Genomic DNA, 27,936 nt, shown 5'->3' with positions numbered 1-27,936 from the left:
GTTGTGGTTACTGTCCCAACGCTCTAACCACTAGGCTACCTGCCACCCACATTTCCTTTATAAGTGGCCCTGGATACCAGAACCAGCCCAGGGTACCAGAATCTACCTCTTCTCCATTATAATTGCGGGTGAAATATTTTGGACAGAAATATTCCTTTTCTGAGGATGTTGAGGTATTGGACACAGCGGTAGGGTTTTACCATTAACTTGGACTTTAATTGCTTATAGATATTGTGTATCTTATGTATGAATTGTTTCATATATTCAGATAGTTAAGCACCCTTATATTGTATAATTGTATGGTATAGTCTTTAATACTGAATTAGTATAATTGTATACATAATACTTTAATTCTGAATGAGTATAATTGTATGGTATACTCTTTAATACTGAATTAGTATAATTGTATGGTATACTCTTTAATACTGAATTAGTATAATTGTATGGTATACTCTTTAATACTGAATTAGTATAATTGTATTGTATACTCTTTAATACTGAATTAGTATAATTTTATTGTATACTCTTTAATACTGAATTATTATAATTTTATTGTATAATCTATAATCCTGAATTAGTATAATTTTATTGAAAACTCTTTAATACTGAATTAGTTGCACTCTACTGTACGCTTGAGGTACAGTATGAGGTACATTTTCACAACTCTTACAGCAGACAATCAATCATTTGTTTTAAAACTCTTAAGTACATTTTCAATTGACTAAAGTACAACACACATAATCATGTGTCACTTTATCACCACACTTAATCAGGGTTTCATCTAGAAATACATGTTTCACATTGTAATACATGTAATGCTCACATTACTTTTAATATGATTCTCTTCTCTTTTCTTAAAATACATTTGGCTCTGACTGCTTTTAATTAATGATCACTTAAACATTTGGTAAACTTATAGATTTTACATGTCAACTTGTTTGTCTTATACAGATTTTGACAACTACATAATGAAAATGTAAAGTCTGTAAAGTAGAAACATTAAAACTATGATATACAGTGCATTCAGAAAGTATTTAGACCCCACATTTTGTTACGTTACAGCCGTATTCTAACATGTATAAAAAGAAAAAAGAAATCCCTCATCAATCTACACACAATACCCCATAATGACGAAGCAAAAACAGGTTTTTAGAAATATTTGCAAATGTATACAAAGGTATTCAGACCCTTTCTTTACTCAGTACTTTGTTGAAGCACCTTTGGTAGCGATTACAGCCTTGAGTCTTGTACTGTATTGAATATGTACTGTATATGTACTGTATGTAACAAATCAAAGTGTATTGGTCGTGTAGAAGGATTAGCAGAAGTTACAGCAGGTGCAGTGCAGGGGTGCAACTTTGGTTTTAGAAGTGGGGGGGGGACAAAACTTGGTGGTGGGTCTGGGGGTCTCCCATTTTTGGGGTCATCTAAAGCTAATTTCCTGCATTTATACACAATCTAATATGACCCATGGCCCTTCTAGCTGTCTCTATTTAGAGCAACATGAAGTAAGCAAAAATGCCCACAGTCATCAAGCTAGGTAAGAGATCATTATTAAATATGTTTAAGTGATTGATAAGACTGAACTAGATCCATGATAATTCAATAATCCATACTGCTTTGCAACTTAAAACAATAGCGTAACAAATGAACAACTCTAACAAATAAAGTAAAATAACGTTTGATTATTAATTATTAAGACATCCTCAAATTTCAGCCAGACCACCCAGCCAGCCCGAGCCGCCTGCACGCCCGAGCCGCACCAGTCTAGTCAATAACTCAACTCTCTCCCCAACACAACTTCCTTCCTATATTTTGTTTCATGTCTGAAAGTTGCGCCCCTGAGTTTGGCGATTGTGAATTATTTTTTACCAAAGCGGTCCCCAGAGAAAGAAGGCCATGCCATGCTGGTCGCTTGCCCCAAACGAGTTTAAGAAAGGCTGGGGATGCATTTCTTTCTTGTTTTGGACTTTCTGCATTATTTGCGTATTGGTATTGTATTGTAATGATATTAAATTACTGGTCTGTAGGAGCTATAAACAGAAGCATTACACTGCACCAGGGGCATGACCCCCCCCCCCCCACACACACACACACACACACACACACAGATCCTGAAATTGCATGTTTGTCCCCCACAGTTTTATCATTGCACTGTGATACAAAACGGTGGTGTGATTTAGGACTGCACAGACACCACAGAGCGTGCAGACAGGCTGAGTGAAGGCAAAGCTGGTGTAGAGGACCAGCACGGGATGAACAGAGAAAGCTACTGTCTGTGTTGCATTTTTTCTCTGAGTTGTAACAACAAGCGGAGCAGAAACTGACTACTATTTAGTTGACTGATCTAGCTGTCAAGGTAACTGCTGTTTGACAGAAGAAAAACAATATTTATTCCCAGTGCTGAGCTAGTAGTGTAACTGACATCAAATCCCCACAAAAATTGTCACATGCTCCGAATACAACAGTTGTAGACCTTACAGTGAAATGCTTCCTTACAAGCACTTATCCAACAATGCAGTTTTAAGAAAAATAAGTGTTAAGTAAAAAATGGATAAGTAAAATTTTTTAAATAAAAGTAACAAGTAATTAAAGAGCAGCAGTGAAATAACAGTAGCAAGGCTATATACAGGGGTACCGGTACAGAGTTAATGTTCGGGGGGGGATTTGATTAGCTGTTCAGGAGTCTTATGACTTGGGGGTAGAAGCTGTTAAGAAGCCTTTAGGACCTAGACTTGGTGCTCCGGTACCGCTTGCCGTGCGGTAGCAGAGAGAACAGTCTATGACTAGGGTGGCTGGAGTCTTTGAAATTTTTTCGGGCCTTCCTCTGACTCCGTCTGGATGGCAGGAAGCTTGGGTCCAGTGATGTATTGGGCTGTACATACTACCCTCTGTAGTGCCTTGCGGTCAGAGGCCGAGGACGAGCAGTTGCTATACCAGGCAGTGATGCTACCAGTCAGGATGCTCTCGATTGTGCAACTGTAGAACTTTTAGAGGATCTGAGGACCCATGACAAATCTTTTCAGTCTTCTGAGGGGGAATAGGCTTCATCATGCCCTCTTCACGACTGTCTTGGTGTGTTTGAGAATGGGGGCGTGCTCGGTCCTCCTTTTCTTGTAGTCCATAATCTCCTTAGTCTTGATCATGTTGAGGGAGAGGTTGTTGTCCTGGCACCACACTGCCAGGTATCTGACCTCCTGCGCATAGGCTGTCTCATCGTTGTCGGTGATCTGGCCTACCACTATTGTGTCATCGGCAAACGTAATAATTTTTCATCCCATCTCGACAGAGGAAGTTCTGTCTGAAGGTAATGAACTAGTTAGCTAGCTAGTAACTATAGCTAACAAACTATTGTAAATTGCTCTGTTCCGTACACATGACCTTACGTTATTGATCTGTCAGTTTCCTTTGTCATTCCCTACTTTTCACACTGAGATGGTATATAAACAGCTTTACAAGCTTCATTGTCGTGGTGCACAGTCAGTACATCACACTGTGCTCGTCATGTCTTAGCGGGATCAGAGGGTGACAGGTGTCCGTCCCAGCGGGGTCAGAAAGCCAGGTAAGACCAGTCTACGGAGCTCAGGTGAATTTTGCAGTGTATTACAATCAATGAATGGATTCAGTTGATGAGTAGGCTAGTCTGGGATCTGGGAACAATGGGAATAATGGGACTTTCAATTATTAAACCATTGATTATATTCATGTGTAAAATAATATATAACAATGTAATTCTTTGCCATGCCTCATCTGAGCAGGATCAGATGGTGACAGGGGTCTCATGAGGGTCAGGCAGCCAGGGAAGACCAGTCTGTGACAGAGGTCTCTTCAGGGTCAGGCAGCCAGGGAAGACCAGTCTGTGACGGAGGTCTCTTCAGGGTCAGGCAGCCAGGGAAGACCAGTCTGTGACGGAGGTCTCTTCAGGGTCAGGCAGCCAGGGAAGACCAGTCTGTGACGGAGGTCTCTTCAGGGTCAGGCAGCCAGGGAAGACCAGTCTGTGACGGAGGTCTCTTCAGGGTCAGGCAGCCAGGGAAGACCAGTCTGTGACGGAGGTCTCTTCAGGGTCAGGCAGCCAGGGAAGACCAGTCTGTGACGGAGCTGATGGGAAGTTTTGCTCATACAACACTTTATTTCAGGGTTCACACAAGGTGCCTAAAGTTTTTGAATTTGGCACTCTGAAAATCAAGTACTGGAATACCTTGAAAATCAGACATTTTCTAAAGTTGGTACTTGAAAAGTACTTTAATTAAAATGAGAAGAGAACCGATAATGACGAAATATATTTATGTAAAATATTAGATAAATGTATTGGTCTTGCGAATTAATTTCCAGGCAGACTAACGCGTTTTGTTTCCTCACGTGTTTCGCACTGTGGTTGCCAGGCGAGTCGCTCATTCCACCCACACTGTGGTTGCCAGGCGACTCGCTCATTCCACCCACACTACCACTCAGCCAGGCAGGTACAGAACAGACTGATTAGGCACATTGCCAAACGTCACACCGGTAGCTAAAATGCCGGGCAAATGTAGATTCAATGCTGCCTTTTGTGGGTATGGAAAATGTCTGGGATCTTTTATTTCAGCTCATGAAACATGGGAACAACACTTTACACGTTGCGTCTTATATTTTTGTTCAGTATAGCATTGCAATCATGTGTGAATCGTCCCTGAGGAGCCACATGAAGGGAGGAAAGATACAACGCTGCATGCTGCCACTTCTACATTGTGTGTCTGTTTCCCTGCAACAACCTCCAGATATCTTTTGCCAATCACCTCATTCTTGGGGGGCCCGTGATATTTCAAATTACTAAGCGGGTTCTGGTGGCCGATCACATGCCGTTATCCTCACACAGCCCACCCGCCCTTCTCCCGACCGGCGACACTAAAGTTGCCAGGCAAAAGCAGTAACTATTAACTAATAGATTCCCAAATGCCCAATTAAAACAGTCATTAAGCTGGAATTGTGTAGTAATGTGACTAGGAAATATCTGTTCACCATTAGGCATGTCCCCAAACTCTGTTCATCACTAGTCAAATTACAGCATCAATACTAACTTAAGTTACCATTCATGTAAATATCTAGTGAAACAACGTATTATTGAGTAGAACTTGTAAGGTAGTGATGAATACTGTTGCTTTTCTTCATGACGTTGTGGCGATATACTGCCATCTGGTGGCAACTAGAAACAATTGCATAACTACTAACTACTACAAATTGACGGTCCTTGAAAATACATATTAGTGCTTGAAAAAGTAGTTGAAAGTCCTTGAATTTGACTTGCCACTGTCTGTACGAACCGTGTTTATTTACTCTGTGCAGCAAACACTGGATAAGCAAGAAGTTTCAAAGATTGAAACTATTTTAATTCTGTCTGACAAACCTCTAAAGTTGATTTCCAAACTGTATCGTAGGTTTGATAGACACTTTTCCCTAATGACACAAAACATGTCAAACTAAAATGTGAGGACAAACAATGCAAAATGAAAGGTGTTGAATGTAAGACTGCCTGCATTAGAAGTGATACCAGTTTGGATTTGTGTACTAAGAGTTTTGAAAATCCACCACATAGTACCAAAGCGATTAAAAGAAACAGTAATATTGTGAGATTTGGTATTCATGTGTGCGTTTGTGTGTTTTTCTCCCCAAGTACACAGATGAGAGGAGTAGAGAGACTCATCTTCCTGTTTTGGCTGCTGCAAGGTATAGCCTGTGCTTGGTCCCTTCTTTGATATACTTTGCTTATTGTTTTCACACTTAAACAAGAAAGGCGAACATACTTTTTGATTGACTACCTCATCTCTGTACCCCAATTATCTTTAAGGTCCCTCAGTCGAGCAGTAAATTTCAAACATAGATTCAACCACAAACACCAGGGAGGTTTTCCAATGACTCACAAAGAAGGGTACACATTGGCAGATGGGTAAAAAATTTAATAAAAAAAAAAAAGCAGATATTGAATATTTTTTGTCCTCAGTACAAAGTGTTATGTTTGGGGCAAATACAAATACAAAAAAGGGCAATGGTGACATCATTGAGGACCTTTAAGGTTGCAGTGACACATCCATAACCTGAACGGAAACCAAATCGCATACCAGAGAGACTACTATAGGCATCAAGAAAGCCAGTCAGTTGATTATTGACAAGTTTTTCCAACACTTTTGATGAACAGGGCAAAATAGAAATAGGCCTATAACAGTTTAAATAAAGGACAAACTGAACAGAAGTAACAGTGGAGAAAATACTACCCTTGTATACCACAAAGATGAACAAGTTTTAGTCCAATGTAAAAGCAGGTAAAAATTCCTGTCAGTATAATTGTACACAGAGTTTCCACACAGGGATGCAATTCTGTTGATGATTTGACACCAGTGAAGTTACCTCATTTCAGATATGATGGTGGTTTTCTTCATTACAACTAACACTCTTCCCATCTCAACATAACTAACCCTATCTCTGACTAACACTCTTCCCATCTCAACATAACTAGCCCTATCTCTGACTAACACTCTTCCCCTCTTCCCCATCTCAACATAACTAGCCCTATCTCTGACAAACACTCTTCCCATCTCAACATAACTAACCCTATCTCTGACTAACACTCTTCCCATCTCAAAACAATTAACCCTATCTCTGACTAACACTCTTCCCATCTCAACATAACTAACCCTATCTCTGACTAACACTCTTCCCATCTCATCATAACTAGCCCTATCTCTGACTAACACTCTTCCCATCTCAACATAACTAACCCTATCTCTGACTAACACTCTTCCCCATCTCAACATAACTAGCCCTATCTCTGACTAACACTCTTCCCATCTCAACATAACTAACCCTATCTCTGACTAACACTCTCCCCATCTCAACATAACTAGCCCTATCTCTGACTAACACTCTCCCCATCTCAACATAACTAGCCCTATCTCTGACTAACACTCTTCCCATCTCAACATAACTAACCCTATCTCTGACTAACACTCTTCCCCATCTCAACATAACTAACCCCTTCCCAGTCCTAATCGTGATAATCTTTGTTCCAGGTGTCCTCTTCATTGATGGGGTGGAAGAGGCAGACAATGACATAGACCACAGTGCAGACTCGGATGGTGAGTACAAAGCATAGATGTCCAAGAGTACTAGAGCAAACTTACAAAAAAAATGACAGTAGCAAATTATATGAGACATACAGAACCCAGAGTCAATGTTAGATTGGGTTAAATATTATACAACCGTGTTTGATCCCTAACGATTCAGTTGTCTTAGCCTCGTTTGATACCTTAACATGGTTAAGTTGTCTTAGCCTCGTTTGATACCTTAACATGGTTAAGTTGTCTTAGCCTCGTTTGACACCTTAACATGGTTAAGTTGTCTTAGCCTCGTTTGATACCTTAACATGGTTAAGTTGTCTTAGCCTCGTTTGACACCTTAACATGGTTAAGTTGTCTTAGCCTCGTTTGATACCTTAACATGGTTAAGTTGTCTTAGCCTCGTTTGATACCTTAACATGGTTAAGTTGTCTTAGCCTCGTTTGATACCTTAACATGGTTAAGTTGTCTTAGCCTCGTTTGATACCTTAACATGGTTAAGTTGTCTTAGCCTCGTTTGATACCTTAACATGGTTAAGTTGTCTTAGCCTCGTTTGATACCTCAACATGGTTAAGTTGTCTTAGCCTCATTTGACACCTTAACATGGTTAAGTTGTCTTAGCCTCGTTTGACACCTTAACATGGTTAAGTTGTCTTAGCCTCGTTTGATACCTTAACATGGTTTACTTGTCTTAGCCTCGTTTGATACCTTAACATGGTTAAGTTGTCTTAGCCTCGTTTGATACCTTAACATGGTTAAGTTGTCTTAGCCTCGTTTGATACCTTAACATGGTTTACTTGTCTTAGCCTCGTTTGATACCTTAACATGGTTTACTTGTCTTAGCCACGTTTGATACCTTAACATGGTTAAGTTGTCTTAGCCTCAGTTGATACCTTAACATGGTTAAGTTGTCTTAGCCTCGTTTGATACCTTAACATGGTTAAGTTGTCTTAGCCTCGTTTGACACCTTAACATGGTTAAGTTGTCTTAGCCTCGTTTGATACCTTAACATGGTTAAGTTGTCTTAGCCTCGTTTGATACCTTAACATGGTTAAGTTGTCTTAGCCTCGTTTGATACCTTAACATGGTTAAGTTGTCTTAGCCTCGTTTGATACCTTAACATGGTTAAGTTGTCTTAGCCACGTTTGATACCTTAACATGGTTTAGGTTTCTTAGCTGTCTTTGATACCTTAACATGGTTTAGGTTTCTTAGCTGTCTTTGATACCTTAACATTGTTTAGGATTCTTAGCTGTCTTTGATGTCTTAACATGGTTTAGGTTTCTTAGCTGTCTTTGATATCTTAACATTGTTGACTTTTCTAAGACGCATTTGATATCTTAAAAAGGTTACAGTTGTATTAACAATATTATCTACTTTTTTTAAATGACCCCCTTCTATATTCCTTCTTTATTTTATCACCTTTTATTTATTATATTGCTACAATACTCTCTCATGTCCACTGTTATTGTACTTTTGTTTTGCTATTTACATTTTATTCTTGTCTATCTTAATTTTATATTTGTGTAGAAACATATTGTGTCTTTATCTTTCTACCGTTCATTGTTTGATAAGAAACATTTGAAAGAAATGTGCTGTATAAATACAGGTTGATTGATACAGAGTGGAAGTGTGGCTAGCTCAGTGTCGGGATGGGAATGGATCGTTCGAGATAGAAGTTACTGTTTGTCAGACAGCACTGACAAGTGAAAGGGTGTAACTTTGAATACATTTTTCTGGGGATGTCGGATCAATGAGTTCCAGGGTCAACACCCTTCTAGGGGGGGGGGGGGGTCAATGGGCATGCCCACCCTATGGAGATTACAACATGATTTTGCTCTGAAATACAATTATCTGAGGTCCCTTAGTCCAGCAGTGAATTTCAAACACAGATTCAACCAAATACATCAGGAGGTTTTCCCAATTGTTTGCAAAGAAGGATACCTATTGAATATCCTACGAAGAATGGTGAAGTTTCTATTACACTTTGGATGGTGTATCAAAACACAGAGGCACTACAATGATACAAGTGTCCTTCCTAACTAAGTTGCCAGAGAGGAAGGAAACCGCTCAAGGATTTCACCATGAGGCCAACAGTTTAAAACAAGACACTAAACTATTATTGCAAAACATGTGGCCAAGCACTTAACTTCAGGATAAAAATAAGAAACAGAATGGAACTAAGCACAGGCAAAATCCTAGAAAAACAATTGTTTCAGTCTGCTTTCCACCAGACACTGGTAAATGAATTCACCTTTCAGCAGGGCGATAACCAAAAACAGAAGACCAAATCTACACTTGAGCGGGCTTACCAATAAGACAGTGAATGTTCCTGAGTGGCAGAGTTACTTGAAAATCTATGGCAAGACCTGAAGAAGTTTGTCTGGTAAGGATCAACTAACAATTTGACAGAGCTTCCACCGGACGTGCTACCTGTCCCAGACCTGCTGTTTTCAACTCTCTAGAGACCGCAGGAGCGGTAGAGATACTCTTAATGATCGGCTATGAAAAGCCAACTGACATTTACTCCTGATTATTATTTGTGAACATTTATGAACATTTGAACATCTTGGCCATGTTCTGTTATAATCTCCACACGGCACAGCCAGAAGAGGACTGGCCACCCCTCATAGCCTACAACGGAGAAAATACTACCCTTGTACAGTACACCACTTAGATTGACCAGTTTTAGTTCAATGTAAAAGCAGGTAAAAATGTCTGTCAATTTAATTGTGCAAAGAGTTTCTACACAGGGATGCAATTCCGTTGATGATTTGACACCTGTTAAGTTACCTCATTTCAGATATGGTGGTTTTCTTCATTTCACATACATTTTAACTAACCCTCTCCCCCATCACAAAATATTTAACTATCTCTGACTAACCCTCTCCCCATCACAAAATATTTAACTATCTCTGACTAACCCTCTTCCCCATCACAAAATAATTAACTATCATTGACTAACCCTCTTCCCAGTCCTAATAGTGATTATCTTTGTTCCAGGTGTCCTCTTCATTGATGGGGTGGAAGAGGCAGACAATGAGATAGACCATAGTGCAGACTCGGATGGTGAGTACAAAGCATAGATGTCCAAGAGTACAAGAGCAAACTTACAAAAAAAATGATAGTAGCAAATTATGTGAGACATACAGAACCAACAGTCAATGTTAGATTGGGTTAAATATTATACAACCATGTTTGATCCTTTAACGATTCAGTTGTCTTAGCCACGTTTGATACCTTAACGATTCAGTTGTCTTAGCCACGTTTGATCCCTTAACGATTCAGTTGTCTTAGCCACGTTTGATACCTTAACGATTCAGTTGTCTTAGCCACGTTTGATCCCTTAACGATTCAGTTGTCTTAGCCACGTTTGATCCCTTAACGATTCAGTTGTCTTAGCCACGTTTGATCCCTTAACGATTCAGTTGTCTTAGCCACGTTTGATCCCTTAACGATTCAGTTGTCTTAGCCACGTTTGATACCTTAACGATTCAGTTGTCTTAGCCACGTTTGATCCCTTAACGATTCAGTTGTCTTAGCCACGTTTGATCCCTTAACGATTCAGTTGTCTTAGCCACGTTTGATCCCTTAACGATTCAGTTGTCTTAGCCACGTTTGATACCTTAACGATTCAGTTGTCTTAGCCACGTTTGATCCCTTAATGATTCAGTTGTCTTAGCCACGTTTGATCCCTTAACGATTCAGTTGTCTTAGCCACGTTTGATCCCTTAACGATTCAGTTGTCTTAGCCACGTTTGATCCCTTAACGATTCAGTTGTCTTAGCCACGTTTGATACCTTAACGATTCAGTTGTCTTAGCCACGTTTGATCCCTTAACGATTCAGTTGTCTTAGCCACGTTTGATCCCTTAACGATTCAGTTGTCTTAGCCACGTTTGATCCCTTAACGATTCAGTTGTCTTAGCCACGTTTGATCCCTTAACGATTCAGTTGTCTTAGCCACGTTTGATCCCTTAACGATTCAGTTGTCTTAGCCACGTTTGATCCCTTAACGATTCAGTTGTCTTAGCCACGTTTGATCCCTTAACGATTCAGTTGTCTTAGCCACGTTTGATCCCTTAACGATTCAGTTGTCTTAGCCTCATTTGACACCTTAACATTATTTTTTATTTATTTCACCTTTATTTAACCAGGTAGGCCAGTTGAGAACAAGTTCTCATTTACAACTGCGACCTGGCCAAGATAAAGCAAAGCAGTGCGACACAAACAACAACACAGAGTTACACATGGAATAAACAAACATACAGTCAATAATACAATAGAAAAAGACTATGTACAGTGTGTGCAAATGAGGTAGGATAAGGGAGGTAAGGCTATAAATAGGCCATAGTGACAAAATAATTACAATATAGCAATGAAACACTGGAGTGATAGCTGTGCAGAAGATGAGTGTGCAAGTAGAGCTACTGGGGTGCAAAGGAGGAAAATAAATAACAGTATGGGGGATGAGGTAGTTGGATGGGGTATTTACAGATGGACTATGTACAGGTGCAGTGATGTGTGAGCTGCTCTGACAGCTGGTGCTTAAATGAGATATGAGTCTTCAGCCTCAGTGATTTTTGCAGTTCGTTCCAGTCATTGGCAGCAGAGAACTGGAAGAAAAGGCGGCCAAAGGACGATCTGAGTTTGGTTGTGACCAGTGAGATATACCTGCTGGAGCGTGTGCTACGGGTGCGTGGTGCTATGTTGACCAGTGAGCTGAGATAAGGTGGGGCTTTTCCTAGCAAAGACTTATAGATGACCTGGAGCCAATGGGTTTGGCGACAAATATAAGGCGAGGGCCAACCAACGAGAGCATACAGGTTGCAGTGGTGGGTAGTATATGGGGCTTTGGTGACAAAACGGATGGCACTGTGATAGACTGCATCCAATTTGCTGAGTAGAGTGTTGGAGGCAATTTTGTAAGTGACATCGCTGAAGTCAAGGATCAGCAGGAAGGTCAGTTTTACGAGGGTATGTTTGGCAGCATGAGTGAAGGATGCTTTGCTGCGAAATAGGAAGCCGATGGTTTAGTTGTCTTAGATGCATTTGATCTTAAAAAGGTTACAGTTGTATTAACAATATTATCTACTTTATTTAAATGACCCCCTTCTATATTTCTTCTTTATTTTATCACCTTTTATTTATTATATTGCTGCATTACTCTCTCATGTCCTCTGTTATTGTACCATTGTTTTGCTATTTAAATGTTATTCTTGTCTATCTTAATTTTATATTTGTGTAGAAACATATTGTGTGTTTATCTTTCTACCGTTCATTGTTTGATAAAAAACATTTGAAAGAAATGTGCTGTATAAATACAGGTTGATTGATACAGAGTGGAAGTGTGGCTAGCTCAGTGTCGGGATGGGAATGGATCGTTCGAGATAGAAGTTACTGTTTGTCAGACAGCACTGACAGGTGAAAGGGTGTAACTTAGAATTTTTTTAGGGTGTCGGATCAATGAGTTCCAGGGTCAACACCCTTAGGGGGGGTCAATGGGCATGCCCACCCTACTGAGATTAAAACATGATTTTGCTGTGAAATACAATTATCTGAGGTCCCTTAGTCAAGCAGTGAATTTCAAACACAGATTCAACAACATACACCAGGAGATTTTCCCAATTCCTTGTAAAGAAGGGTACATATTGGTAGATGGGTAAAAAAACGGAATATCCTATGAAGAATGGTGAAGTTATTAATTACACTGGATGGTGTATCAAATCACAGAAGCACTACAATGATACAGGTTTCCTTCCTAACTCAGTTGCAAGGAGAGGAAGAAAACCGCTCAAGGATTTCACCATGAGACAAACAGTTTAAAAAAGACACTAAACTATTATTGCAAAACATGTGGCCAAGCAAGTGACTTCAGGATAAAAATAAGAAACAGAATGGAACTAAGCACATGTGAAATCCTAGAGAAGCAATTGTTTCAGTCTGCTTTCCACCAGACACTGGGATATTAATTCACCTTTTAGCAGGGCGATAACCAAAAATAGAAGACCAAATCTACACTTGAGTGGGCTTACCAAGCAGACAGTGAATTTTCCTGAGTGGCAGAGTTACTTGGAATTCTATGGCAAGACCTGCAGAAGGTTGTCTGGCAAGGATCAACAACCAATTTGACAGAGCTTAAAGAGTTTTGAAAAGAATAAAAGGTAAATGTTCTACAATCGAGGTGTGGAAAGAGACTTCCTCAGTATGACTCACAGCTGTAATTGCTGCCGAAGGTGCTTCTACACGGAGTAGGAATACTTATGTAAAACTTCCTGTCAATTGAATTGTGCACAGAGTTTCTACATAGAGATGCAATTCCGTTGATGATTTCACACCATTTAAATTAAGTGACCTCATTTCAGAAATGATGGTGGTATTCTTAATTTCACGTACATTTTTACTGACCCTCTCCCGCATCTAAAAATAATTAACTATCTCTGACTAACCCTCTTCCCAGTCCTAATAGTGATTATCTTTGTTCCAGGTGTCCTCGTCATTGATGGGGTGGAAGAGGCACACAATGAGATAGACCAAAGTGCAGACTCGGACGGTGAGTACAAAGCATAGATGTCCAAGAGTACAAGAGCAAACTTACAAAAAATGTGAGTATCAAATTATATGAGACATACAGAACCCACAGTCAATGTTAGATTGGGTTAAATATTAAACAACTGTGTTTGATACCTTAACGTGGTTTACTTGTCTTAGCCACGTTTGATACCTTAACATGGTTTACTTGTCTTAGCCTCGTTTGATACCTTACATTGGTTTACTTGTCTTAGCCTCGTTTGATACCTTAACATGGTTTACTTGTCTTAGCCACGTTTGATACCTTAACATGGTTTACTTGTCTTAGCCTCGTTTGATACCTTAACATGGTTTACTTGTCTTAGCCTCGTTTGATACCTTAACATGGTTTACTTGTCTTAGCCACGTTTGATACCTTAACATGGTTTACTTGTCTTAGCCTCGTTTGATACCTTAACATGGTTTACTTGTCTTAGCCACGTTTGATACCTTAACATGGTTTACTTGTCTTAGCCACGTTTGATACCTTAACATGGTTTACTTGTCTTAGCCACGTTTGATACCTTAACATGGTTTACTTGTCTTAGCCACGTTTGATACCTTAACATGGTTTACTTGTCTTAGCCACGTTTGATACCTTAACATGGTTTACTTGTCTTAGCCACGTTTGATACCTTAACATGGTTTACTTGTCTTAGCCACGTTTGATACCTTAACATGGTTTACTTGTCTTAGCCACGTTTGATACCTTAACATGGTTTACTTGTCTTAGCCACGTTTGATACCTTAACATGGTTTACTTGTCTTAGCCACGTTTGATACCTTAACATGGTTTACTTGTCTTAGCCACGTTTGATACCTTAACATGGTTTACTTGTCTTAGCCACGTTTGATACCTTAACATTGTCAAGGTTTCTTAGCCGTGTTACATCCTTTAACACGGTTCAGTTGTCGTAGCCGTGTTTGATCCTGTTAGTACAAACTCAACGGACACTATGAAAGCTTTAAACCAAGTTTATTCTGCCCATCCGTTCAATATTAGACAAAAAACATGGTTTCACCAGTGGTAGTATACATACATCTCCTCCTTATCGCTAAACATTGCATCATTATTGCTGAGCAGGGAGCTGAGTGATTTGAGCCTTCAACGGTTCCTCCCCTTATCAGCTAAATGTGATCGTTTTCCCTGCACTCAGCCCCTCCCAAGCTTCATTATGGCACCCCTCATGTCTCTATTATAACTACTGATTAATAATAGTTAAAGCTCAGAAACGAACATAATTTACTTGTCTTAGACAAAAAGGGAAAGCTATTGTTAAGTTTGATCACTTAACATTATTTTATTTATTTGTATATTTTTTATTTAAAAATTTTTGAATACCCAACACATACAATATACTTGCAGTGAAGCCGCTCAACAACTACACCACACCAGTCATCCAACAGACTCCCATTACGAGCGACACACAGATGCATCCAGGGTCAATGCCCTGCTCAAAGGCACGTTGACAGATCTCCCACCAGGCCAAAAAACGTGAACCCGAACCCTCCAAGACCCCCCCCACAGTTCCCCAATAGCTGTCCCTCAACTATTTGAACTGTCCCTCAACCACTCCCACAGTCCCTCCCAAGAAGAAAAATAAATATAAAAATATTATTAATTCCAATTCCCACCCCCAAGAACCCCCCAATGCAACAAAAACCAAGAGAATGAACCCCCACCCCCAAGAACCCCCCAATGCACCAACAACCAAGAGAATGAACCCCCACCCCCAAGAACCCCCCAATGCACCAACAACCAAGAGAATGAACCCCCACCCCCAAGAACCCCCCAATGCACCAACAACCAAGAGAATGAACCCCCACCCCCAAGAACCCCCCAATGCACCAACAACCAAGAGAATGAACCCCCACCCCCAAGAACCCCCCAATGCAACAAAAACCAAGAGAATGAACTAAAGAGAAAAAAGTTAAAGACAGAAGTAAAATAAATAAATAAATAAAATAAATAAAAAACAAAGGACATCAAGGACAACTAAAATCATAACAGCAATGTCAACTGTATATGTTTGTGTGCATGTCTGGCACTATTACATGTATGTGTGTGTTCTTGTATGTGTTTATTTGAATGACAGTGTGTGTATATGTATGTGTACAAACACCTGCACGACATCAGCCTCAGGCAAACCGGCATTAGTTATAAAAACACTGCCACCTAGTGTCATTCAAATGTACTTTTTATTATGCTTTATTTTGACTTTATCTTTGACTTGTATCTTTGACCATCATTCTATCTCCCGCACAGCAACTCCACTCCCACTTACAGTTGAAGTCGGACGTTTACATACACTTAAATACATTTAAACTCATTTTTTCACAATTCCTGACATTTAATCCTAGTAAAAATTCCCTGTCTTAGGTGAGTTAGGATCACCATTTTATTTTAAGAATGTGAAAGGTCAGATTAATAGTAGAGACAATGATTTATTTCAGCTTTTATTTATTTCATCACATTCCCAGTGGGTCAGAAGTTTACATACACTGAATTAGTATTTGGTAGCATTGCCTTTAAATTGGGTAGCCTTCCACAAGCCTCCCACAATAAGTTGGGTGAATTTTGGCCCATTCCTCCTGACAGAGCTGGTGTAACTGAGTCAGGTGTGTAGGCCTCCTTGCTCACACACGCTTTTTCAGTTCTGGCCACACATTTTCTATAGGATTGAGGTCAGGGCTTTGTGATTGCCACTCCAATAGCTTGACTTTGTTGTTCTTTAGCCATTTTGCCACAGCTTTGGAAGTATGCTTGGGGTCATTGTCCATTTGGAAGACACATTTGCAACCAAGCTTTAACTTCCTGACTGATGTCTTGAGATTCAAATTATCCACACAATTGTCCTGCCTCATGATGCCAACTATTTTGTGAAGTGCACCAGTCCCTCCTGCAGCAAAGCAATCCCACAACATGATGCTGCCACCCCCGTGCTTTACGGTTGGGATGGTGTTCTTCGACTTGCAAGCTTCCCCTTTTTCCTCCAAACATAACAATGGTCATTACGGCCAAACAGTTCTATTTTTGTTTCATCAGACCAGAGGACATTTCTTTACGATCTTTGTCCCCATGTGCAGTTGCAAACCGTAGTCTGACTTTTTTATGGCGGTTTTGGAGCAGTGGCTTCCTCCTTGCTGAGTGGCCTTTCAGGTTATGTCGATATAGAACTCGTTTTACTATGGATATAGATACTTTTGTACCTGTTTCCTCCAGCATCTTCACAAGGTCCTTTGCTGTTGTTCTGGGATTGATTTGCACTTTTCGCACCAAAGTACATTCATCTCTAGGAGACCGAACGTGTCTCCTTCGTGATCGGCATGATGGCTGCGTGGTCCCATGGTGTATATACTTGTGTACTATTGTTTGTACAGATGAGCGGGGTACCTTCAGGCATTTGGAATTGCTCCCAAGGATGAACCAGACTTGTGGAGGTCTAAACATTTTTTGTGAGGTCTTGGCTGATTTCTTTTGATTTTCCCATGATGTCAAGCAAAGAGGCACTGAGTTTGAAGGTAGGCCTTGAAATACATCCACAAGTACACCTCCAATTGACTCAAATGTTGTCAATTAGCCTATCAGAAGCTTCTAAAGCAATGACATAATTTTCTGGAATTTTCCAAGCTTTTTAAAGGCACAGTCAACTTAGTGTATGTAAACTTCTGACCCACTGGAATTGTGATACAGTGAATAACAAGTGAAATAGATGTCCTAACCGACTTGCCAAAAAATGTGGTTTGTTAACAAGAAATGTGTGGAGTGGTTGAAAAACAAGTTTTAATGACTTCAAACTAAGTGTAGGTAAACTTAATTATAATAAATGCAAATAATAAATTAAGCTAAATTATTATTATTAATTAAATTATAAATAATTATAAGAGAATCACAGAAATGTAGTCTTAATTTATCAAATTAGCTTTTTCAAAATCCGCTATAAATACCAGGCCTGACTTCTTATATGTTTCATGATGTTCTATTACTTCTAGTAGTGGTTATTATCTCCAATGTATCGTCCATGTAAAAAACCTGTCTGATCAGGATGAACAATACCTGGTAAAAGTGCTATGCATTTCGCTAGTATTTTCGCATCACAACATTGAAGTGTAAGGGGCCTCCAGTGTTTTAAATAGACTGGGTCTTTATATTTGCCATCTGGGTCTTGTTTTAATAATAGAGAAATCAGACCTTCCTGCTGAGTACCTGACAGACTACCATTTCTATAGGAGTAGTTAATACAATCTAACAATGGAGCTTTTAGTGTATCAAAACATACTTGATATACCTCTACCGGTATGCCATCAAGCCCTGGGGTTTTTCCAGACTGAAAGGATTTAATAGCCTCAAAAAGTTATTTCTCTGTAATTTGGCCTTCGCGCTTATCTTCTGTACATTTGTTAATTTTCTATTTCTTATAGTTTTGATTAGAATTCCTTATCGTAATCTTCATTCAGTGGGAGAGGATGGGACGGAAAAGAGAACATCTGCCTAACATAATTAGCTTCCTCTTTCAAAATATAATTCGGAGAATTATAGATGACTCCGTCTTCAGTAACGAGTTTCTCCAATTTATTTTTGTTAGCGTTCCTGTGTTGGAGATTCATGAAGAATCTGGTGAATTTTTCTCCATCTTCCATCCAATTAGCTTTATTTTTGTAATAGATTACATTCGATTGTTCTTGAATAATTTCCCCCAGTTCTTTTTGTTTTTCCTGTAACTTATTTTGTATTTCTGTAGTATCGTTTTTATTGCCATCTACCTGTACTATTAGTTCATGGATTTCCCTTGTTAGTCTGGTCTCTTTAGACAGAAACTGCTTTTTTATTATTGATGAATATTGAATTGAATGACCTCTGAAGGTACACTTAAAGGTATCCCAAACAATAAGGGGATTTGCTGAACAGATATTATACGATATATTATATATTATTATGAACAATTCAGTTATAAATGATTTTGTCTTAGTTAAAACTAAGCTGTCCTCCGGTATACTTTGATTACATTTCCAATATCCCCGTCCACGTGGTAATTGAATAAGAATTATGTGAAGGCCAATTAGATGATGATCCGATCACATTCTGTCTCCTATTAAAACTTTTTGAACCTTTGATGCAAGAGAGAAAGAGACAAAGTAGTCAAGACGACTAGTGTCACGATCTTGGAAATGAGCGGACCAAGGTGCAGCGTGAGTATAGTTCCACATATTTATTTAAGTGAAACTAACAAAACAAAATAAAACTTACAAAGATCGTGAGGACATAGTGCCCAAACACACTAACAAACAATCAATATCCCAATCCCAATTGGGAACCATACAAACCTAGAAATCTAAACACTAGTTAACCCCCCCTAGTCACACTCTGACCTAAACACCATAGAGAACCGAGGGCTCTCTATGGTCAGGGCGTGACAACTAGCTTGATTAAGTCTCCTCCATGTATATCTCACTAGGTCAGGTTTTTTTAGACTCCAAATATCCACTATTTATAATATGTCCATAATATTTGTGATTTCCTTATTAAGGGCACGGTGATGATAGTTTGTAGAGTGATTACCTTTACGGTCCATTGAGGTACTTAACACTGTGTTATAGTCTCCTACCATAATGATTTGATCATTTGTTGCCTGTAAGTTAAAAAATATATAAAAATGTAAATATAAATGTTTACGAAGAAGTATGGATCATCCTGATTTGGACCATATGGATTAATGAGCCAAATCTCTTTTTCATCCACTTTCATATTCAAAAAGATCCACCTTCCTTGAGAATCATTCCTGACTATTTGCACATTCAGATCAAAATGTTTGTTAATTAATATCATCACACCTTTTAAGTTCCTTTGTCCATGACAGAAAATTATTTCACCACCTCATCCCTTTTTCCATGCAACTTCATCTAAGGATGTAGAGTGAGTATCCTGTAAACAGTATATGTTATATTCCATTTCTTTTAGCCACGTAAAGACTGATCTTATTTTACTATAATCTGCTAAACCGTTACAATTAAGGTAAGACACACCTCCACAGGTAGGAAGCAGCTACAGACAGGTAACACAAACCTCCACACGTAGTAAGAGGCTAGGGACAGGAAAGACACACCTCTACAGGTAAGAGGAGGCTAAGGACAGGAAGACACACCTCCACAGGTAGGAAGAGGAGGCTAGTGTCGTGTCTTTGGCATCATTAAAAGTGAAGACTGCTATTTTATCATATCAATTCTCTGTAATTATTTGTACGTGACTAACTAAGTTATAATTTTCCTAATATAACTTTTCAGAAATTTTTATATCTGATAAATTAGTATTCTAATTTATGATTTATTCTTTACCTCACGTTAGTCTCATTCCAAACGCCGTAAATTGTTGGTTATCTGCACGAACCCAGCCTTTTCTATAAATCATCCATACACAGAAATAATCACAGAAATTCATAAACAAACAACAGTAGCTATGGTTACAAGGAAATTATAGGGGAGGTTCCCTAGTGGGCTAAACCGATATGATGGCTTGGTGGACAAAGGGAAGTGGGTATCTACTGAGAACAGGCAGGAAACACCAAAGGGATCACTACACAGTTTATAATTATATTATTTGAAATGCTAATCCTTTGCACATGAACGCTCACTCATTCGGGAATATTTTCAATCAATATATATTTATGCCCAGTGTGTCGTCGTGATTTCTGTTGGAATCGTCTGTCTGCGGAGAATTAGTTCATCAGCGTCGCTCTGCTTCCCTGAAGATCAAAATATTTCGTGTTTAGGATGGATACTTCAGAGTACCATTCAGAAATGTTCTCATAGAATAGATGTTTCGTCAGTTGTCGGTATTCGCAATCCTAGGCTTACATAATTTCTAGCTGCAGACTAGTAATTAGTACCTAAGATTTGCTCTTACTCGGTCGGGACCGATAGTCTCAGAGTTAAACCATTTCCATGTAGCCAATGCTCTACGTGATATGGTTAGGAATTTAACAACCATTACAACCTAAGCTTATACTGAGGTTTTAGTGGTCTGAACTCAACCTGTGCCCCCTCGGTGTCCATCGAGGTATACGTGGTCTGAAGAGGATTTCCTCAGGATGGGGTTTAATTCCTAACATTTGAAATGGCGGTTCTATGACGCCAGATCATGTCTGTGCTCACAGGGGCTGGCCAATAACTTAGTTAAACTTTAAAGGAACATCATTTTACAAATATTTTCATCTTTACTCATTAATTTTACACAAGAATTAGATGGAAACCCAATAATTGAGAAATGTACACATTCAGAGATATAGTTATGTGTGTTTTCTGTCCTCTCTAAGGTCACCAAATGAAACATACTCGTCATGCCTGTCCCTTAAGTGTCCACGGAACATTCCCACAAGTGGAAATGTAGCTTCAAATTCCCATTTTGGGGATTTAGGAGTTCGCCATGTGAAATCCTTTGTTCTTTCTGCATGGCCAGGGGCAGAAAGTCTCTGCCAGGAATTTACGACCTGAGATAACAGAACCTGGGTGAAAGAGAGAGAGACAGAGACAGAGACAGAGACACAGAGAGACACAGAGAGAGACACAGAGAGAGACAGAGAGAGAGAGACACAGAGAGAGAGAGAGAGAGAGAGAGAGAGAGAGAGAGAGAGAGAGAGAGAGAGAGAGAGAGAGAGAGAGAGAGAGAGAGAGAGATGCCACTATCTATACCCAGAAAGGGCCATGTCATGACACTAGGGACAGGAAGACACACCTCCACAGGTAGGAGGAGGCTAGGGACAAGTCAGAGGAAGCTAGGGACAGGTAAGAAAGACAGGGACAAGTGGGATACCTAAGCAAGGACACGTACTGGAAACAGAGATGACCAGGTAATGGTTTATGTTTCACTTTATGTTTCACTTAAGGTGGCCTGTCTGTGTTGCTGGGGGTTGGTGCTGCTGGAATGGGTCTCCTCGCGGTCCTAGCGCTAACCTACAGGTCAGACACATAGATGAAACATCAGACTTTATGTTTTAAGTGCCCGTGTAAAGTTGTAATTTACCCCCTGGTTACATATAGTAAATATCTCTTTATTCCTGTTTATTTGGCTGTTTTAAAGTTTGACGTGGGCGATCGTATTTCAGGAGGTTGGGTTGATACAACTGCCTGTAAGGTTTTGTTATGTGTTGTTATGCCCTCAGGAGAATCCATGTCAAGTGGCCATGGAATTTAAATCAGGAGAACACACCAGAACTCAAATTAACATACTGGGTGAGTTTCCATGCACACACACAAAGGTTACTCGTTTTTCGTTTTGTCCCTGTATGGGAAGCCTTCCTTGGGCTGTGAAGAACCTTTTTACAGTGGTTCTTTGAATAACTATTTGTATAACCATTTGTTGAATTGAGGACGGTTCTACCAGGAACAAGAGGGTTCTTCATTACACTGTTAAACATATCCTGCCAACTGGTTACAGTGAACATACAGTTAATATACACAAAGTTACTGTATTTTATTATTAAAGTATTACTGCTGAAAGGGACGAGCATGCTGCTGTATACCCACGTGGGTTCTTGGTTCGATCCCTGTAGGGCGGAGCCCTTTTGGGTTCTACGCAGAACCCTCTCATGAAAACCCCTCTGGTTCCAGGTAGAACCGATTACAGGTTCTACAGTTACACTTATAGGATTCTTCAGATGCGCTTATGGCACACACTGTTAAAAATTATCTGTAATTTTTTACCAGCTACTGATTTGCAGTAAATATTCAGTAACAACTTATATGGTATTTTTTTAAACTGAACTGTATTTGTATAGTTGCATGACGGTGTTATGTCGTAACATTACATTACGCTGCTGATTTGTCATTGTTAAAAAAATATTTTATGTATTTTTCTACCTTTATTTAACTAGGCAAGTAAGTTAAGAACAAATGCTTATTTGTTGTTCAGGGGCAGAACAACTGATGTTGATCTTGTCAGCTCAGGGATTCGATCTAGCAACCTTTCGGTTACCAGCCCAATGCTCTAACCACTAGGCTACCTGTATAATCTTGTAACATTATGTATTCTGAGCACACTTGGGACTAAATCTCTATTGGGATTTGAACTTGGTTACCAGTGACCTGAATTCCCTGCTGCACCATCAGGTCTGTGGCATTGATAAAGATTAGCCACATATTTATTGGCAAGAATACATTTCTGCAATTTGTTAAAAGTTGCCCAAAATCCAATCAATAATTGTGCGATTATCTGACAAACCAAAGTGAAAGGGGCAGTGCTCAGGGAGCCTCGACGTCAAGTATGGATATACGCTCTGGGCATTTGAACTTACAACCTCTTGGTCAGGAGTGGGTTAATGTTTCTGCCACCAGATACATATTTATATCAAGAACATGTATTTAGTTGTGCCACCAGAGACTCTGGGTTCGCGCCCAGGCTCTGTCGCAGCCGGCCGCGACCGGGAGGTCCGTGGGGCGATGCACAATTGGCCTAGCGTTGTCCAGGTTAGGGAGAGTTTGGCCGGTAGGGATATCCTTGTCTCATCGCGCACCAGCGACTCCTGTGGCGGGCCGGGCGCAGTGCGCGCTAACCAAGGGGGCCAGGTACACGGTGTTTCCTCCGACACATTGGTGCGGCTGGCTTCCGGGTTGGATGGGCGCTGTGTTAAGAAGCAGTGCGGCTGGGTTGGGTTGTGTTTCAGAGGACGCATAGCTTGCGACCTTCGTCTCTCCCGAGCCCGTACGGGAGTTGTAGCGATGAGACAAGATAGTAACTACTAACAATTAGATACCACGAAATTGGGGAGAAAAAGTGGGTAAAATTTAAAAAAAAGATATATATTTTTTTTTTTAAATAACATGTATTTACACTCTCAAGAATATGGGTACAGCTAGGGTATAGTGTACATGTATCCTAAAAGGTACCGACTACAAAGAATGCTTACTATCTGTCAAATAATTTTATCCGTTATCGTGTAATCAAAAAAGTTCATTGAAAGTGTACAGTAAGTTACTGGCAGTTCCTGTAATACATTTTACAATAATTTACTGACATCTGGTTGCCAGTAAGTAGGTGGCAGTTAGTTGCCAGTGCAGTATTAGCAGTTACTGGCCATAACCCACTGAAAGCCGGTTGCCAGTTAGGTAACGCAAAATTCACATCAACTTTCAGATAATTAACTTCCATTAATTTCCTATGAAATGCAGAATGCGGCTCTTTATTGTAACACGGTCTTAGAAAGATTGCAAAACTAACAGTGTCAAAAGAGGTGCTCTACCTTAAACAACATAACCGGCCAACCACTTAGACTGGTACAACACTTCCACTGACGGTGGGCATAAATATGCATCTTATTAGATCACTCCCCCAAAGATGCTAATGAGCCCAACTGGTACATTGACCCCACCTACATTTCAAAGTGCAGTGATGATTGTACTTTATATTCAAAATATTGGGTAGAACATTTTTACATTATACTAGATTATCTACACAGTACCATGTGAGTACCTATGTGTACCTCCCAAGGTACAGTACCACATGTGTACTGTACCTTTTAGTTTTTTGTACCCCAGGGAACAACACTGTAGCCTTATTTTTGAGAGTGTGTGGATATACAATGCCTTCAGAAAGTATTCACACCTCTTGACTTTTTTCAAAAAAAATTGTGTTACAAAGTGGGATTAAAATAGATGTTTTCGTCTTTTTTGCGTCAACGATCTATACCAAATTTGACCCAAACATAATACTTTTTATTCAGGACCAAAAGTTATTTGCTTTGCCACATTTTTTGAAGTATTACTTTAGTGCCTTGTGGCAAACAGGATGTATGTTTTGGAATATTTTTATTCCGTTCAAGCTTCTCTATTTTTCACTCTCTCAATTAGGTTAGTATTGTGGAGTAACTACAAGTATTAGAGATTTACCCAGAAAAATTAACAGCTGAAATCGCTGGCAAAGGTGCATCTCCATTATTGACTCAGGGGCATGAATACTGTAAATGAGATATTTCTGTATTTAATGTAATACATTTGCTAAATTCCCCCCCCCCCCCCCCCCCCCCCAAATATCACTTTGTCATTATGGAGTATTGTGTGCAGATTATGATGTATTTATTTTACTTTTATTTAATTAGGCAAATCAGTTAAGAGCAAATTATTATTTACAATGACAGTGAGAAAAGAGATACGAATAATTTATTAAGACTTAACTTTACATCAAGTGTCCCTAAGCACTTCTATTTTTACGTTGTCAGACAATCAGACAATTATTGACTTGATTCTGGCCAACTTTTAGCAAAGTGCAGAAATGTATTCTTGTCATTAAATCTGTGGCCTATCTCTGTCACAACTTTTGGTGGTGTAGCAAGAACATTTCAGTTTGCTGGTAACCAAAAGATTCCATTGGTTACACATCTCAACCTCACCCCTTTTCTCAGTGCACACACAAACACAGCCCATCTCTCTCTGTCTTTGTGTACCAGAACAATCGTGTGGCCAACGAGGCAGCAACAGAAGAAACCACAGCAGAACATGGAGGGAAGGTGGAACCAATCATTGTAGAACCCTAGAGGAACAGAAATACAGAACACAGGATGGACTGGAAATGTCTATTTTCAATTGTCTTTTGTTTTAAACCAGGGTTATCTTCACGTCACACGACTTAGGCACTAGCTATGTCACTCCCTGCTACCAACACACAACCCCTACCACAATGTCCTACCAAACTGATTCAAGCCTAGTAGTCAAGTGAATTTTCAAAGCCAAGTGGTTTGATTTTACTTCTGTGAATGTCAAAAATGGAAGAAAAAAACCCTCTGCTCAGCTCAGGATGGGTGCGGAGTTAAACCAACTACAGGACAAAAAAAATAATTACATTTCCATGCATGGCATCTAACTCAAAACTTCACACATATTCCTTAAACATCCCACACATCTGTGACACACTGCAACACTGAATAATAAGATGTACACTGTACATATAAACTATATTTAGTTATAAAATGTGAACATCATTGGATTGTTTCAGTAGTCTATTATTAAGATCTGGCTGGCCTACCTTATATTCATCTCTGGCAACTGATTCTGGTTTTATCTATTCAATATATTCCTATTGAATGGTCACTAAGAAATGTACCATTGCTCATCAGACCTTCATTTGTAAAAAAAAAAATTATATCTGCAACCTGTTATTTCTATCCTTTAACTTGTGTTGGACCCCTAGAACCCTCAAATTAATCTCTGGACCTGCTGTTTAATTTGTGTTGGACCCCCTAGAACCCTCAAATTAATCTCTGGACCTGCTGTTTAATTTGTGTTGGACCCCTAGAACCCTCAAATTAATCTCTGGACCTGCTGTTTAATTTGTGTTGGACCCCTAGAACCCTCAAACTAATCTCTGGACCTGCTGTTTAATTTGTGTTGGACCCCTAGAACCCTCAAATTAATCTCTGGACCTGCTGTTTAATTTGTGTTGGACCCCTAGAACCCTCAAATTAATCTCTGGTCCTGCTGTTTAACTTGTGTTGGACCCCTCTAGAACCCTCAAATTAATCTCTGGACCTGCTGTTTAATTTGTGTTGGACCCCTAGAACCCTCAAATTAATCTCTGGACCTGCTGTTTAATTTGTGTTGGACCCCTAGAACCCTCAAATTAATCTCTGGACCTGCTGTTTAATTTGTGTTGGACCCCCCTAGAACCCTCAAATTAATCTCTGGACCTGCTGTTTAATTTGTGTTGGACCCCTAGGACCCTCAAATTAATCTCTGGACCTGCTGTTTAACTTGTGTTGGACCCCTAGAACCCTCAAATTAATCTCCGGACCTGCTGTTTAACTTGTGTTGGACCCCCTAGAACCCTAAAATTAATCTCTGGACCTGCTGTTTAATTTGTGTTGGACCCCCCTAGAACCCTCAAATTAATCTCTGGACCTGCTGTTTAATTTGTGTTGGACCCCCCTGGAACCCTCAAATTAATCTCTGGACCTGCTGTTTAATTTGAGTTGGACCCCTAGAACCCTCAAATTAATCTCTGGACCTGCTGTTTAATTTGTGTTGGACCCCCCTAGAACCCGCAAATTAATCTCTGGACCTGCTGTTTAATTTGTGTTGGACCCCTAGAACCCTCAAATTAATCTCTGGACCTGCTGTTTAATTTGTGTTGGACCCCTAGAACCCTCAAATGAATCTCTGGACCTGCTGTTTAATTTGTGTTGGACCCCCTAGAACCCTCAAATTAATCTCTGGACCTGCTGTTTAATTTGTGTTGGACCCCTAGAACCCTCAAATTAATCTCTGGACCTGCTGTTTAATATGTGTTGGACCCCTAGAACCCTCAAATTAATCTCTGGACCTGCTGTTTAATTTGTGTTGGACCCCATAGAACCCTCAAATTAATCTCTGGACCTGCTGTTTAATTTGTGTTGGACCCCGCTAGAAACCTCAAATTAATCTCTGGACCTGCTGTTTAATTTGTGTTGGACCCCTAGAACCCTCAAACTAATCTCTGGACCTGCTGTTTAATTTGTGTTGGACCCCTAGAACCCTCAAATTAATCTCTGGACCTGCTGTTTAATTTGTGTTGGACCCCTAGAACCCTCAAATTAATCTCTGGACCTGCTGTTTAATTTGTGTTGGACCCCCCTAGAACCCTCAAATTAATCTCTGGACCTGCTGTTTAATTTGTGTTGGACCCCCCTAGAACCCTCAAATGAATCTCTGGACCTGCTGTTTAACTTGTGTTGGACCCCTAGAACCCTCAAATTAATCTCTGGACCTGCTGTTTAATTTGTGTTGGACCCCCTAGAACCCTCAAATTAATCTCTGGACCTGCTGTTTAATTTGTGTTGGACCCCTAGAACCCTCAAATTAATCTCTGGACCTGCTGTTTAATTTGTGTTGGACCCCTAGAACCCTCAAATTAATCTCTGGACCTGCTGTTTAATTTGTGTTGGACCCCTAGAACCCTCAAATTAATCTCTGGACCTGCTGTTTAATTTGTGTTGGACCCCCCTAGAACCCTCAAATTAATCTCTGGACCTGCTGTTTAATTTGTGTTGGACCCCCCTAGAACCCTCAAATTAATCTCTGGACCTGCTGTTTAACTTGTGTTGGACCCCTAGAACCCTCAAATTAATCTCTGGACCTGCTGTTTAATTTGTGTTGGACCCCCTAGAACCCTCAAATTAATCTCTGGACCTGCTGTTTAATTTGTGTTGGACCCCTAGAACCCTCAAATTAATCTCTGGACCTGCTGTTTAATTTGTGTTGGACCCCTAGAACCCTCAAATTAATCTCTGGACCTGCTGTTTAATTTGTGTTGGACCCCCTAGA

At 39.8% G+C, this 27,936-nt stretch overlaps 1 protein-coding gene across 2 annotated transcripts; it reads left to right on the top strand.

The window, feature by feature from the left end:
- Positions 1–25,944, top strand: LOC120021900. 2 transcript variants are annotated; one of them, XM_038965740.1, is made up of 8 exons: positions 1–173; positions 5,648–5,700; positions 7,041–7,106; positions 10,088–10,153; positions 13,571–13,636; positions 21,534–21,606; positions 21,810–21,879; positions 25,089–25,944. In XM_038965740.1, exons 1-8 carry the CDS (start codon positions 166–168, stop codon positions 25,173–25,175), a joined length of 489 nt encoding a protein of 162 aa, XP_038821668.1. In that variant the 5' UTR covers positions 1–165; the 3' UTR covers positions 25,176–25,944. The 2 variants fall into 2 exon arrangements, with proteins under 2 accessions (XP_038821668.1, XP_038821667.1); XM_038965739.1 differs by lacking the exon at positions 1–173 and having other exon boundaries at positions 4,028–5,700.
- The last annotated feature ends 1,992 nt before the right edge of the window (positions 25,945–27,936 follow it).

The sequence above is a fragment of the Salvelinus namaycush genome, chromosome 26 (assembly GCF_016432855.1).
Source record: "Salvelinus namaycush isolate Seneca chromosome 26, SaNama_1.0, whole genome shotgun sequence".
Taxonomy (NCBI): domain Eukaryota; kingdom Metazoa; phylum Chordata; class Actinopteri; order Salmoniformes; family Salmonidae; genus Salvelinus; species Salvelinus namaycush.
The sequence above is the reverse complement of the archived record's forward strand: the minus strand, read 5'-3'. Positions and strand labels throughout refer to the sequence as shown.